We start from the raw sequence: 15338 nt of genomic DNA, 5'->3' as shown, positions 1-15338 counted from the left end.
TGCCAGTATTTTGTTTAGAATTTGTGCATCTATATTCATTAGAGATATTGGTCTGTAGTTTTTGTGTGTGTGTGTTGTCCTTGCCAGGTTTTCGTATGAGGGCTATGTTGGCCTCATAAACTGTGTTGGAGAGTATTGCTTCTTCTTCTATTTTTTGGAAGACTTTGAGTAGAATAGGAACCAAATCTTCTTTGAATGTTTGGTAGAAATCACTAGTACAGCCATCTGGTTCTGAACTTTTGTTTTGGGGGAGGTTTTTGATAGTTATTTCTATTTCTTCCCTGCTTATAGGTCTATTTATGTTTTCCACTTCTCCATGACTCAGTCTAGGAAAATTGTATAGTTTAGGAATTTTTCCATTTCCTCCAGGTTGTTGAATTGGGTGGTATATAATCTTTCATAATATTCTACTATGATCCTTTGTATATCTATGATGTCTATGGTAATTTCTCCTCTTTCATCTCAGATTTTGTTTATATAAATCCTTCCTCTTTTTTCCTTAGTGAGTCTAGCCAGTAATTTGTTGATTTTATCAATCTTTTCAAAGAACCGGCTCTTTGTTGTGTTAATTTTTTCTATAGTTCTTTTTTTTGTGGTTCTCTGTTTCATTTAGTTCTGCCCTAATTTTTACTATTTCCTTTCTTTGGCTGACTTTGGGTTGCCTTTGTTCTTCTTTTTCTAGTTCCTTTTCTAGTTTTCTTTTTCTATGTTCTTTTATTTTAGTTCTGTGATGTTAGGTTGTTTATTTGGGATTTTTTTTATAAAATGAGGATGAGGATGTCTTTAGCTGTTTCTCTTGTTTCTTGATATAAGCCTGTAAAGATACAAACTTCCCTATTATTACCACTTTTGCTGCATCCCAGAATTTTTTTTTTTATTTTTTTTTTATTTTTATTTTTCTGAAGCTGTAAACGGGGAGAGACAGTCAGACAGACTCCCGCATGCGCCCGACTGGGATCCACCCAGCACGCCCACCAGGGGCAACGCTCTGCCCACCAGGGGGCGATGCTCTGCCCCTCCAGGGCGTCGCTCTGCTGGGACCAGAGCCACTCTAGCGCCTGGGGCAGAGGCCATGGAGCCATCCCCAGCGCCCGGGCCATCTTTGCTCCAATGGAGCCTTGGCTGTGGGAGGGGAAGGGAGAGACAGAGAGGAAAGAGGGGGTGTGGAGAAGCAAATGGGCGCTTCTCCTATGTGCCCTGGCCGGGAATCGAACCCGGGTCCCCCGCACGCCAGGCCGACACTCTACCGCTGAGCCAACTGGCCAGGGCCGGTATGTATCTTTTGATCTCTGCTTTTATTTCTTTTTTGACCCAGTTATTTTTTTAGAAGTATATTGTTTGATGTCCACATTTTTGTCGATTTCTTTTACTTTCATGTTGCAGTTGAATCTAATTTCAAGGCCTTATGGTCAGAAAATATGCTTGGTATAATTTCAGTTTTCCTGAATTTATTGATGTTAGTTTTGTGGCCCAACATATGGTCTATCCTTGAGAATGTTCCATGCACACTGGAGAAGAATGTATAATCTGACATTCTGGGATGAAATGTCTTATAAATGTCTAATATGTCCACTTGGTCCAGTGTGTCATTTAAGGCCAATATTTCTTTATTGATTTTCTGTTTGAATGATCTATCTAAAGCCATCAATGGTGTGTTGAAATCTCCAAGTGTGACTGTGTTTTTGTTTGCTCCTATTTTTAGATTAGTTAGTAGATATCATATATATTTTGGTGCTCCCTGGTTCGGTGCCTATATATTTCGAAGTGTTATGTCTTCTTGGTACAATGTCCCCTTTATCATTATGAAATGTCTATCTTTGTCACTGATTGCCTTTGTTGTCTTGAAGTCAGCATTGTCAGATATGAGTATGACTATACCTGCTTTTCTTTGGATAGTATAAGCTTGGAGAATCATTTTCCAACTTTTCACTTTTAATCTACTTTTGTCCTTGCAGCTTAGATGTATCTCTTGAAGGCAGCATATGGTTGAGTTTTGCTTTTTGATCCAATCTGCTACTTTGTGCCTCTTTATTAGTGAGTTCAGTCCATTTACATTTAGGGTAATTATTGACAGATGAGGATGTCTTATAACTATTTTATGGTTTGTTTTCTGGTAGCTCTGTGTCTTGTTTGGTTCTTCTCTTTTTTTGTTTCTGTCAGTTGTTTTTGTTTGGCGGTATTCCATATTCCTTTCCCCTGTTTATTCATTTCCTTAAGCTGTGTGTTTCATAGTGGCTTTTTTGTGGGTGGTTACCATTAGATTATTAAGAAAAAAGTATTCATATGTACAAGAGTTCTTTGTCTTATAAGTGCTTCTGCACTGCATCCTCCTTTGCTACTGCAGATCTTTATCCTCTCCCCTTTTATGTCATTGGTGTTATAGATTATCCTTGCTTTTATTGTGACCTGTGGCTACTATATTATATAGTGCTAATCTAGAACACTTCCATCACTATAGAAAAATCTACCAGACAGCACTAACATAGATAGTAATATAAATATCCCCATATAACTTAATTTCCAGTTGATATCTGGCGGCAGTAATTGTAGTATATGTTCCTTCCTTTTTATTAAGTTAATATTGAGTTTAAAAGTAATGACAGCTGTTATTTTTAAAATTTCTTTAAAAATCATTAAATTATTTTAATGCTCAGATTAAATTAATAAAATCTACTTTATATTGTCATATTATTTGTATTTTTAACACTTATCTTAAAAATTACCCTGGGGTCTATCAGATTCAACAATCCACAAGGGAATTTTTCTTATCCAAAGATTGTTAGTAGGATTATTGTACTAGAGGCTTATTAAGATAAGTTTTTCAAAGGATCAGAACCACTCAACTCACATGGACAATTGCAAACAGTTTTTCACAGTCCAATGCTAAGAATAGAATGTCTTTGGAAAGCATCTGAAGAAAGTAGTAGGTCACTGAAACAACCCTTGAAGTGGGTTCATTTTGTTTTTTTTTTGTTTTTTGTTTTTTTTTAATAATTTTATTTTTTTAATGGGGTGACATCAATAAATCAGGATACATATATTCAAAGATAACAAGTCCAGGTTATCTTGTCGTTCAATTATGTTGCATACCCACCACCCAAAGTCAGATTGTCCTCTGTCACCTTCTATCTTGTTTTCTTTGTGCCCCTCCCCACCCCCTTTCCCTCTCCCATTCCTCCCTCCCCCCCGTAACCACCACACTCTTATCAATGTCTCTTAGTTTCACTATTATGTCCCACCTACGTATGGAATAATACAGTTCCTGGTTTTTTCTGATTTACTTATTTCGCTTCGTATCATGTTATCAAGATCCCACCATTTTGCTGTAAATGTTCCGATGTCATCATTTCTTATGGCTGAGTAGTATTCCATAGTGTATATGTGCCACATCTTCTTTATCCAGTCATCTATTGATGGGCTTTTTGGTTGTTTCCATGTCCTGGCCACTGTGAACAATGCTGCAATAAACATGGGGCTGCATGTGTCTTTACATATCAATGTTTCTGAGTTTTGGGGATATATACCCAGTAGAGGGATTGCTGGGTCATAAGGTAGTTCTATTTTCAGTTTTTTGAGGAACCACCATACTTTCTTCCATAATGGTTGTACTACTTTACATTCCCACCAACAGTGTATGAGGGTTCCTTTTTCTCCACAGCCTCTCCAACATTTGCTATTACCTGTCTTACTAATAACAGCTAATCGAACAGGTGTGAGGTGGTATCTCATTGCCGTTTTGATTTGCATTTCTCTAATAGCTAAAGAAGATGAGCATCTTTTCATATATCTGTTGGCCATTTGTATTTCTTCCTGGGAGAAGTGTCTATTCATATCCTCTTCCCATTTTTTTATTGGATTGTTTGTTTGTTTGTTGTTGAGTTTTATGAGTTCTTTGTATATTTTGGATATTAGGCCCTTATCTGAGTTGTTGTTTGAAAATATCATTTCCCATTTAGTTGGCTTTCTGTTTATTTTGTTATCAGTTTCTCTTGCTGAGCAAAAACTTCTTAGTCTGATGTAGTCCCATTCATTAATTTTTGCCTTCACTTCTCTTGCCTGTGGAGTCAAATTCATAAAATGCTCTTTAAAACCCAGGTCCATGAGTTGAGTACCTATGTCTTCTTCTATGTACTTAATTGTTTCAGGTCTTATGTTTAGATCTTTGATCCATTTTGAGTTAATTTTTGTACAGGGGGAGAGACTGTAGTCCAGTTTCATTCTTTTGCATGTGGCTTTCCAGTTTTCCCAGCACCATTTATTGAAGAGGCTTTCTTTTCTCCATTGTGTGTTGTTGGCCCCTTTATCAAAAATTATTTGACTATATATATGTGGTTTTATTTCTGGACTTTCTATTCTGTTCCTTTGGTCTGATTGTCTATTTTTCTGCCAATACCATGCTGTTTTAATTGTCGTGGCCCTATAATATAGTTTGAAGTCAGGTATTGTAATGCCCCCAGCTTCATTCTTTTTCTTTAGGATTGCTTTGGCTATTCGGGGTTTTTTATAGTTCCATATAAATCTGATGATTTTTTGCTCTATTTCTTTAAAAAACATCATTGGAAGTTTGATGGGAATTGCATTAAATTTGTATATTGCTTTGGGTAATATAGCCATCTTGATTATATTTATTCTTCCTAGCCAAGAACAAGGTATATTCTTCCATCTCATTATATCTTTTTCGATTTCCCTTAACAATGGTTTATAGTTTTCATTATATAAGTCCTTTACATTCTTTGTTATGTTTATTCCTAAGTATTTTATTTTTTTTTTGTTGCAATCGTGAAGGGGATTATTCTTTTGAGTTCCTTCTCAGTTGTTTCATTGTTGGCATATAGAAAGGCTATTGACTTCTTTATGTTAATTTTGTATCCTGCGACCTTACTGTATTGGCTTATTGTTTCTAGTAGTCTTTTTGTGGATTCTTTGGGGTTTTCGATGTATAGGATCATATCATCTGCAAAAAGTGATACCTTTACTTCTTCTTTTCCGATATGGATGCCTTTTATTTCTTTGTCTTGTCTGATTGCTCTGGCTAGAACCTCTAGTACCACATTAAATAAGAGTGGAGAGAGTGGACAACCCTGTCTTGTTCCTGATTTAAGGGGGAAAGCCTTCAGTTTAGTGCCATTTAATATGATGTTAGCTGATGGTTTATCATATATGGCCTTTATCATGTTGAGATATTTTCCTTCTATACCCATTTTGTTGAGAGTCTTAAACATAAAATTGTGTTGTATTTTATCGAAAGCCTTTTCTGCGTCTATTGATAAGATCATGTGGTTTTTGTTCTTTGTTTTGTTGATATGGTGTATTACGTTAACCGTTTTACGTATGTTGAACCATCCTTGAGATTCTGGGATGAATCCCACTTGATCATGATGTATTATTTTTTTAATATGTTGTTGTATTTGATTTGCTAGTATTTTGTTTAGTATTTTAGCATCTGTATTCATTAGAGATATTGGTCTGTAGTTTTCTTTTTTTTTGTGCCATCCTTGCCTGGTTTTGGTATGAGGGTTATGTTGGCCTCATAAAATGTGTTTGGAAGTATTGCTTCTTCTTCAATTTTTTGGAAGACTTTGAGTAGAATAGGAACCAAGTCTTCTTTGAATGTTTGATAAAATTCGCTGGTATAGCCGTCAGGGCCTGGACTTTTATTTTTGAGGAGGTTTTTAATGGTTTTTTCTATTTCTTCTCTACTAATAGGTCTGTTTAGGCTTTCTGCTTCTTCTTGACTCAGTCTAGGAAGGTTGTATTGTTCTAGGAATTTATCCATTTCTTCTAGGTTGTTGAATTTAGTGGCATAAAGTTTTTCATAGTATTCTACAATAATTCTTTGTATATCTATGGTGTCCGTGGTGATTTCTCCTCTTTCATTTTGGATTTTGTTTATATGAGTTCTTTCTCTTTTTTCCTTGGTAAGTCTTGCCAAGGGTTTGTCAATTTTGTTGATCTTTTCAAAGAACCAGCTCCTTGTTCTATTAATTTTTTCTATAGTTTTTCTGTTCTCTAATTCATTTATTTCTGCTCTGATTTTTATTATCTCCTTTCTTCGGCTGGTTTTGGGTTGTCTTTGTTCTTCTTTTTCTAGTTCCTTAAGGTGGGAAGTTAAGTGGTTCACTTGGGCTCTCTCTTGTTTGTTCATATATGCCTGAAGTGATATGAACTTCCCTCTTATTACTGCTTTTGCTGCATCCCATAGATTCTGATATGTCGTATTGTCATTTTCATTAGTCTGTATATATCTTTTGATCTCTGCACTTTCTTCTTTGACCCATTCATTTTTTAAAAGTATGTTGTTTAGTTTCCACATTTTTGTGGGATTTTTTTCCTCTTTTTTGCAGTTGAATTCTAGTTTCAAGGCTTTATGATCAGAAAATATGCTTGGTACAACTTCAATTTTTCTGAATTTGCTGATGTTGTTTTTGTGGCCCAACATACGGTCAATTCTTGAGAATGATCCATGTACACTGGAGAAAAATGTATACTCAGTCACTTTGGGATGAAATGTCCTGTAGATGTCTATCATATCCAGGTGCTCTAGTGTTTTGTTTAAGGCCACTATGTCTTTGTTGATTCTCTGTTTGGATGACCGATCTAGAGCCGTCAGTGGTGTATTGAGGTCTCCAAGTATGATTGTGTTTTTGTCAGTTTTTGTTTTAAGATCAATAAGTAGCTGTCTTATATATTTTGGTGCTCCTTGGTTTGGTGCATATATATTAAGAATTGTTATGTCTTCTTGATTCAGTGTCCCCTTAGCCATTATGAAATGGCCATTTTTGTCTCTGAGTACTTTTCCTGTCTTGTAGTCAGCATTATCCGATATGAGTATTGCTACACCTGCTTTTTTTTGGATGTTATTTGCTTGGAGTATTGTTTTCCAGCCTTTCACTTTGAATTTTTTTTTTTTTTTCATTTTTCTGAAGCTGGAAACAGGGAGAGACAGTCAGACAGACTCCCGCATGCGCCCGACCAGGATCCACCCGGCACGCCCACCAGAGGGCGACGCTCTGCCCACCAGAGGGCGATGCTCTGGCCATCCTGGGCGTCGCCATGTTGCGACCAGAGCCACTCTAGCACCTGAGGCAGAGGCCACAGAGCCATCCCCAGCGCCCGGGCCATCTTTGCTCCAATGGAGCCTTGGCTGCGGGAGGGGAAGAGAGAGACAGAGAGGAAAACGTAGCGGAGGGGTGGAGAAGCAAATGGGCGCTTCTCCTGTGTACCTGGCCGGGAATCGAACCCGGGTCCTCCGCACGCTAGGCCGACGCTCTACCGCTGAGCCAACTGGCCAGGGCCTGAATTTGTTTTTATCCTTGTTACTTAGATGAGTTTCCTGTAGGCAGCATACAGTTGGATTTTCTTTTTTAATCCATTCTGCTACTCTGTGCCTTTTTATTGGTGAGTTTAATCCGTTTACATTTTGTGTAATTATTGATACTTGTGAGTTCCCTATTGCCATTTTATATCTTGCTTTCTGTTAGTTTTGTGTCTTGTTTGATCCTTCTCTTTTGTTTTTCTATCTTTTGTTTTTATTTGGTTGTATTCCATACATCTTTCCTCTGTTGCTATCTTTTTTTATCTCATGTGCTTCTGTGGTGGTTTTTTCAATGGTGGTTACCTTTGAGTAATGAAAAGGGTCCCTACCCTGTTCATTGTAGCGAACTATTTTGTGAGTACTTTTGCACTCCATCGTCCTTTGCTACTGTTAATCTCCATCTTCTCCCCCTCTTTCTTTTTGTTGTTGTCACAGTTTAAATTTGGTTTTATTGTGTTCTTCTTGGAGCTTTTACTTGTGGCTCTGTTTTTTTTTGTTCTTTGTATCTGATTGGAGAACCCCCTTTAGTAATTCCTGGAGTGGGGGTTTTCTGATGATAAATTCCCTCATCTTTTCTGTATCTGTGAATGTTTTTATTTCTCCTTCATATTTGAAGGATAGCTTTGATGGGTATAGTATTCGTGGCTGAAAGTTCCTCTCTTTCAGGACTTTAAATATTGGGGTCCACTCTCTTCTAGCTTGTAGAGTTTCTGCTGAGAAATCTGATGATAATCTAATGGGCCTTCCTTTATATGTTGTATTCTTCTTTTCCCTGGCTGCCTTGAGAATTTTTTCTTTGCTGTTGGTTTGTGTCAATTTCATTATGATATGCCTTGGAGTAGGTTTGTTGGGGTTAAGAAAACTTGGAGTTCTGTTTGCTTCTTGAACTTGAGGCTTTAGTTCTTTCCACAGGCTTGGGAAGTTCTCATCTATCATTTGTTTGAGTATGTTCTCCATTCCATTTTCTCTCTCTTCTCCCTCTGATATACCTATTATTCTTATGTTATTCTTTTTGATGGAGTCAGATAATTCTTGTAGGGCTATCTCATTTTTTAAAATTTTTGAGTCTCTTTCTTCTTCTCTCTGTTGTGCCTCAAGTTGCTTGTCTTCTATTTCACTAATCCTCTCTTCTATCTGACCTGTTCTATTAGCTAAGCTTGTTACTTCGTTTTTCAGCTCTTGAATTGAGTTTTTCATCTCTGTTTGATTTGTTTTTATAGTTTCAATTTCCTTGGACATATATTCTTTGTGTTCATTGAGTTGTTTTCTGAGCTCCCTAAATTGCCTTTCTGTGTTTTCTTGTATATCTCGGAGGATTTTTAGGATTTCTATCTTGAATTCTCTGTCATTTAGCTCCAAGGTTTCCAATATATTAAATTTTTTCTCCATAGATTTTTCCTCATCTAGCTGTGTTACCTCTCTTTCTTTTGTATCCATGATATTCGATTTTCTCTTCCTTAATGGCATCTGAGGGTGGTTTTGTTGATAGTATTAATGAGATTTAATAAAGAATAAAAAGTTTAAAAAAAATAATAAAAAAAATAAAAAATCGATGAGTTGTTTTTTTTTTTTAAAAAAATTAATAATGAAATAAAGAAAAATAAAATAAAATAAAAATTTTTTAAAAAGGAAATTATTCCTCCCCTCCTTTTTTCCTCTCCTCTCCTCTCCCCTCTTTCTTGAGAAAATCTTGTGTTGAACTGTGAATTATAACAAACAATGCCTGTGATGGAGGGCCTGAATTGGGGAAAAGTAATAAAGGGGCAAAAAAAAAAAGAAAAAAGAAAAAAAAAAAAAAGAAAAAAAAAAGAGCATATGGACCCACAAAAAGCAAATAAGGAAAAAATTTGGGTCAAGAATAAAATGATTTGCTTTTAGGTGTTGGTTGTCTAAGAGTTATGATGAGAGGAATAAGAGGAAAACGGAAAAATGGGGGGACAAATTAAAAAATTACTATTGTATTTAGTGGAACAAGAACTAGATAAAATGGAGAGCCAGGGATGGGAGCACTGCTAGTGTGTTAAAAAGGTGAAGTAACCCCCCCCCCAAATGCCACAAACATAAGTTTGAGTCCCAGAGAAGATATTGTTCGTTATTGAGGTTTGAATGAGAGGAGACGTAAAGGAGAAAGGAAGAAACTAATATAGAGGGAGAAAAGAAAGAGAGAGAGAAAAAAGAGGGAACCACTAAAAGAAGAAAAAAGACTAGAGAGAGAGAGTTAAGGGTTTTGGAGTGCAACCCTCATATAGAGAAAGGAAGAAGAAAGCAAAGATAATGGGAGATGTAACACTTATGGGTAGTGTAGTTCAAGGAGAGGAAAGAGTAAGACCGGCAGAGAGTTAAATGACCAAATTTGAGGAGGAATAAAAAATATCAAGAATGAAGATAAGAGAAACGAACAAATATAATAAAATGGGATAGGCTATGAAGTCTGTGTATTATTCTTGATTTTGAGAGGTTATCTTTTTGCTTTTTCTTTTCTCTCCCTCTTCCTGATCGGTGACTCTGTACCTCGGGTTCTGCCCCTTTGGCATGCTCAGGTAGATGTTTGCAGTTGATAAATCTCTATGGCGATGTCGTGTATTGTGCTTCAGTCTTGTTGGCAGTCAAGGCTCATTAGCATTTATAGGCTCCACCAGTGAGAGAGTCCGTGTTCCTGGAGCCTTTCCCCTAGTCTTTCCTTCCTCAATTAGTAGCCTGATAATCCAGCTATGGGGTTGCTGCTGCCTCTGCCTGAATAGTAAGAGGCTCAAAGAGCTGGCAACTCCCCACTCTGTTCCCTCTCAGCACAGGGCTCTGGGTAAGGCTCAGTCAGTCAGAGCTGCTAGCATAATCAGGCGGGCTTTCCGCCCACTCAAAGACCTCTGGCTCTGTCTTCCACTCTGTCCGGTAACACAGGCGGGCGCCCACTTCCGGGGTGCTTGGAGGAAACTCTCACTCACTGGCTGCGTGCGCAGACCAGGGTATCTGGCCAGCAGTCTCACGCTCTGAGTGAAACCCCCAACCGCAGGGAAAAGTTGCAGCGTTGGAATTGAGTCTCGCTCCGTCCCCATGCGTGGCTTTTGCAAGGCGCTGGGGCAGCCCGAGATTCTGCTTTGGCCCACACAAAGGCCCCTGACTCTGCCCCTCTGTGCGATAACACGGGTGCGCACTGTCGAGGCACTCGGAGGAATCTCTCATTCACTATCTATGCGCGCAAACCAGGATATGAGGCCGGCTGCGTTTCCCTCTGAGTGAAACCCCTCCAGCACGGAAAATCTCCACCGTTGGAATTAGTTCTCCCTCCTGTGCGTGGCTTTCCCAGGGCGCTGGGGCTGCCCAGAGACTCTGCCCTCGGCCCACAGAAAGGCCTCTGAACCTGCCTCTCCGTGGGGCAACACGGGCACCCACTCTCGGGGCCTAGGAAAAAATCTCTCGCCCACTAACTGCGCGCACGCCAACCAGGAGACCGGGTAAAATGGCTGCCCGCTTGTCTTTCTTTGTTTGGGTTTGGCGCGAGTGTTAGCTTGTATTGCCCGGGTTGCCACAGGATCAGTTTTTCCTTGGCTTGGATCTCCGTGCCACAGCCTGGTTCGGCCGTTTGTGCCGCGGCCTGGATCTATTCACCCCCTTTGCCCGCCTCAGTTTCTATATTCACAGTTACCAGAGAAAGCCGCGCTGTTTAGGTTAGTGAGGAAGGCGGAGCATTTCTTACTCCCTATTTCCTTCGGGGTTTGGTTATATATTTAGCCAATTTTTCACTCGACCATACCTTTGGGTGTATTGCGAAGCTTCTGGAGGCTCCAAGTATAGGTTTTTCTGTTTCTGGTTGAAGATCTTGTTGAGTTTTGGGGGAGATTTATCGGTATCGCTTCCTACCCCGCCATTACTCTGACATCATCTGGATTTTGTTGTTTTTAGTTTGTAAAAATAATATACACACACAGCAGAATTTGGAAAATTAAAGAAAAAGATAGAAAGAAAAAGAATCTCACCACCCATAGATAATATCTCCTAAAATTTTTGGTGTATTTCCTTTTGTTCCTGAGATCATTTTAATAGAAAATCATGATCCTGTTTTGCTCACTAAAACCATAAAATGATGGTGTGGGGGCATTTCTATTTGACACTAAAGCAGAGTTATTTTGACACATATGTGATAGATCCAATAGTTCTTTATTTCCCTTGAAAGTTGCAGTGGTATAATAGGAGAGAACTCTGATGATTATAAGGAGGGTAGTTTCTCCCTTTGTACCTGCTGCTTTTTGATCGTGCATCCTGATTGACATCATTCTGCCAGCACATTGAGACTTCAGGTGAAGCCATTTTATTCCAGCGTCTATCCCGAATCATGCAGATTCTGGCTTTTGGAGCCACAGTGGGGTTTGTCAAGGACTGAATGACTGAGCCATGATGAATTATGCCCTTTTCACCAGGGCCAGAAGCACCTTGAAGTCTTGTATCAGTGCTATTAGTGCTTTTTTTTTTATTTCAAGAGGCTTGCCACCATTAGTCTTTTAACGTCTGGAACTCCCTGATGAGACCACTTCTGCACAAGTAACCATTCAGACTAGGACAGCGTGATGTTCAACTGTATGAATTTTGTGGGTAGAATTCCAGTCACTAATAATGGCTTTGCTTTTATTCTGTTCTAGCTGACAGTGAATGTTTACCCACTTTAAAAGAAGAAAAGGAATCAAACCACAACCCAAGGTACTTCTAATTTCTACGAAAGAGTTTATGTGTGTGGGGAGTACTGATTGGAGAACACAGTAGAACATTTTTGCTCACCTCTCTATGCCTGCAAATTTGTGTGTGTGTGTGTGTGTGTGTGTGTGTGAGAGAGAGAGAGAGAGAGAGAGAGACAGAGAGAGGGACAGATAGGGACAGACAGATAGCAAGGGAGAGGGATGAGAAGCATCAATTCTTCATTGCGATACCTTAGTTGTTCAGTGATTGCTTTCTCATATGTGCCTTGACCGGGGGGCTACAGCAGACCGAGGGACCCCTTGCTCAAGCCAGCAACCTTGGGTCCAAGCTGGTGAGCCTTGCTCAAACCAAATGAGCCCGTGCTCAAGCTGGTGACTTTGGGGTCTTGAGCCTGGGTCCTCCACGTCCCAGTCCGACACTCTATCCACTGTGTCACCACCTGATCAGGCTGTGCCTGCATATTTTATGTGATGTTTTACATGGCTGCATATGTGTATAGTGTGAAGAAAAGGAAGGGTGAGTTATGGAAAATAGAAAAGTAGAAAGTAAACAGTAGCTCTTTATCTTTAGAAATAATTTAGTATTGACATTTTCTTGCCTGTCTAAAGAGACATTGACTATAAAGTCGCTTTCTGTTTAGTCATAAAACTTTCTGATTATAATAAACTGTAGGTTTGATTATCATGGATAAGTAGATGTTTGGGAAGGAAATGGATGGAGGTGATAGTCTCAAGTGGGGTAACTAAACAAGAGTGAGTAAAATGAACATATAAAAAAGGAAGAAAGAAGGAAAAGGAAGGGAAAGGAAGGGGAAGAGAAGCGAAGGGAAGGAAAAGAAAGGAGAAGGGGAAGAGGAAGGGAAGGGAATGAAAGGAAAAGAAACCCCATTTGGATGGGATCGTGGTATGATAGAAATTAAAGGAGAATTTCAAAAAACATTTTCTTCTACCACTAGGTGGCTCTGCTTGATAGAAAATTTTAGTGCATCAGGTCTTGGGTGTCTTAGCATTCCATGATCTTGTTTCAATTATCCTCTTTTGTGAGGATAAAAATGACCCTTTTGGGGGTGTTTTTGATAAGAGAATTGTTTGGTCAGGAGGTGGGAAGTGCTTGCAGGAAATAGGATTGACCATTCAACATGGTGGGGTCTTGCTCTGCAGAACACTTCTGTGATTTGGAAGGCATTGAATTGTTGACGGGGTGACTGGAGACCACCAGCAAGCAGAGAAATTGGCTGAGCCAGTGACTGAGAGATTACACTTCTGTCAGAATAAACAGAAGAAGCTTTCAGAGCAGGATAAACACCACCCACCTGCTCTCCCTCCGTGATAACCAGAGGTTCTGCACCAATCATCTGAAATGCTCCCAGAGTACAGTCACTCACCACTGGGGGTCCCTGAGGTCAGAGCATTGCAGCGAAAGACTGATTATTGGAGCTGCCAGATGTTTGTCTTTGGGACACTTATTCTGCATCTTCCCCTAAACCTTACCTAAGAAGTCACCATTCTACATCTGTCTCCAGAGCAAACCTAAGCAATCTTACTGAGGCAAATCTCCACTCTGATGCGGCAGTATAGATTTTATTGCAGATATCAAATATTGTTACCTCACCAGGTATTTGCATGTTAAAATTTATTAATGGTTCAGAAAAGATTCTATCTTACTTAAATGAAATACCAGATTTTAACAAGCAGATAAAAGAAAAAATGCTAGGAGGAGTATCTCAAAAGACATTACAAAGGAATATTTCCCCTGCATTTTATCGTACCTAGAAATGAGCCATTATGTATATCCAGGATAGGCACCAAAACTCTGTAAATACCTTATGACTGTATCTCTGATGGGTACTGTCAAATGATGTGAAATGTCAGTGGTTTTCACATACCTGTCTGTCTCTTGTTTTTTAAAATTAACAGCATTAAAGAAGCTTAATATTAGAGATTTGTATGATGGAGAAAGCTTCTGAGAAACCATATTTTGAAGTATTGAGAGGTCGGTCTTAGAAATGAGCTTTAGCTCGTTTCTGCCGATAAGGCCACTTATTTGAAGAGCTGCTTTATGCTAAAGTAGTGGGGGTTTTTTGTTTTGTGTGTGTGTGTGGTGTGTGTGTGTGTGTGTGTGTGTGTGTGTGTGTGTGTGTGATAGTGACACAGAGAGAGTCAGATAGGGACAAACAGAGAGGAAGAGAGAGAGATGAGAAGCATCAATTCTTCATTGCGGCTCCTTAGTTGTTCAGTGATTGCTTTCTCATATGTGCCTTGACTGGGGGGCTACTGCAGAGCTAGTGACCCCCTTGCTCAAGTCAACGACCTTAGGCTTCAAGCCAGTGACCCCACACTCAAGCTGGTGAGCCCATGCTCAAGCTGGCGACCTCGGGGTTTTGAACCTGGGTCCTCTACATCCCAGTCTGACACTCTATCCACTGCCTGGTCAGGCTAAATTAGTGTTTTTTTAAGGAAGTGTCTACATTTCTCTGTTGCTCCAGAACTGTATTGGCTTTAATTCACAGGATGACTGTCAGGCCTTCACCTCGCTCCTTCTCTGTGAAGCTAGCGTCAGAGTCCTAGAACCAGAGCGCTAAGTCCCAAGTTTGAGGCCATGGGTGCTTTCTGGTTACTTCAAGGGGTGTTACAATATCACAAGCAAATTTAATTTTTATTCAGTAAAAACGAAGAAAAGTGCAAAGCACTTAGAACAAAGCCTGGCATAAAAATAAACTGTCAGTAAGTGTTGGTTATTTCTAATAATAAATTAAAATTGATGTATATAAAGGCACTGTCTTTGGGCTAATGTGGCTGTGTCCTAAGGCCCAGATGCAGCTATAGTTTTGGGTGGGGTGTTATTTTTGCATCTGGTTTCCCCAGTGACTTCTTTTTGAATCTCGCCAATTTTGAGAAATCAGGGATTTGTTTGATCTTCTAGAAATGACCTGGAGACTTTCAATTCCTCTCTGTTACCAGCACAGGCCCATTAATGGTAATTTCAGAATAGTCCTGTTAGTATTCCGAGGCTTTTCAAAGGATATGCATATAGATTGGGTTATTTCATAGTTTAGATAATTTTTATTTTCTGTTGTGATTTTATTTACATTTCTTTCTCCTACTACTGCCTTAATTACATTGATAATTGGTGAAACTTTTACTGAACTTGGTCATCAGCCTACATTTAATGCACCAGAATGTGGACAGACTGCAACCTTCTCTTGTTAGGGTTCATAATCTCAGGTCTTTCAGAATTTAGAACATTTAATGTAGGACAGATGCAACCAGAGCCATTCTAGCGCCTGAGGCAGAGGCCATGGAGCCGTCCTCAGTGCCCGGGTCAATTTTGCTCC

At 39.2% G+C, this 15338-nt stretch overlaps 1 protein-coding gene across 3 annotated transcripts in view; it reads left to right on the top strand.

Moving 5' to 3' along the window:
• Positions 1-15338, top strand: part of TMEM154 (transmembrane protein 154) — a 77497-nt gene that overhangs the window by 30877 nt on the left and 31282 nt on the right. For 2 of the 3 annotated variants that reach the window (XM_066386553.1, XM_066386549.1), the window contains exon 6: positions 11950-12007. In XM_066386553.1, the coding sequence (XP_066242650.1) occupies positions 11950-12007 (58 nt within the window). Of the gene's footprint in view, positions 1-11949; positions 12008-13164; positions 13863-15338 lie in introns of those variants that run through there. The other variant, XM_066386551.1, reaches the window with a different exon arrangement.

This window comes from Saccopteryx leptura, chromosome 1 (assembly GCF_036850995.1).
Source record: "Saccopteryx leptura isolate mSacLep1 chromosome 1, mSacLep1_pri_phased_curated, whole genome shotgun sequence".
NCBI lineage: Eukaryota > Metazoa > Chordata > Mammalia > Chiroptera > Emballonuridae > Saccopteryx > Saccopteryx leptura.
This window is presented reverse-complemented; position numbering and strand designations above follow the sequence as displayed.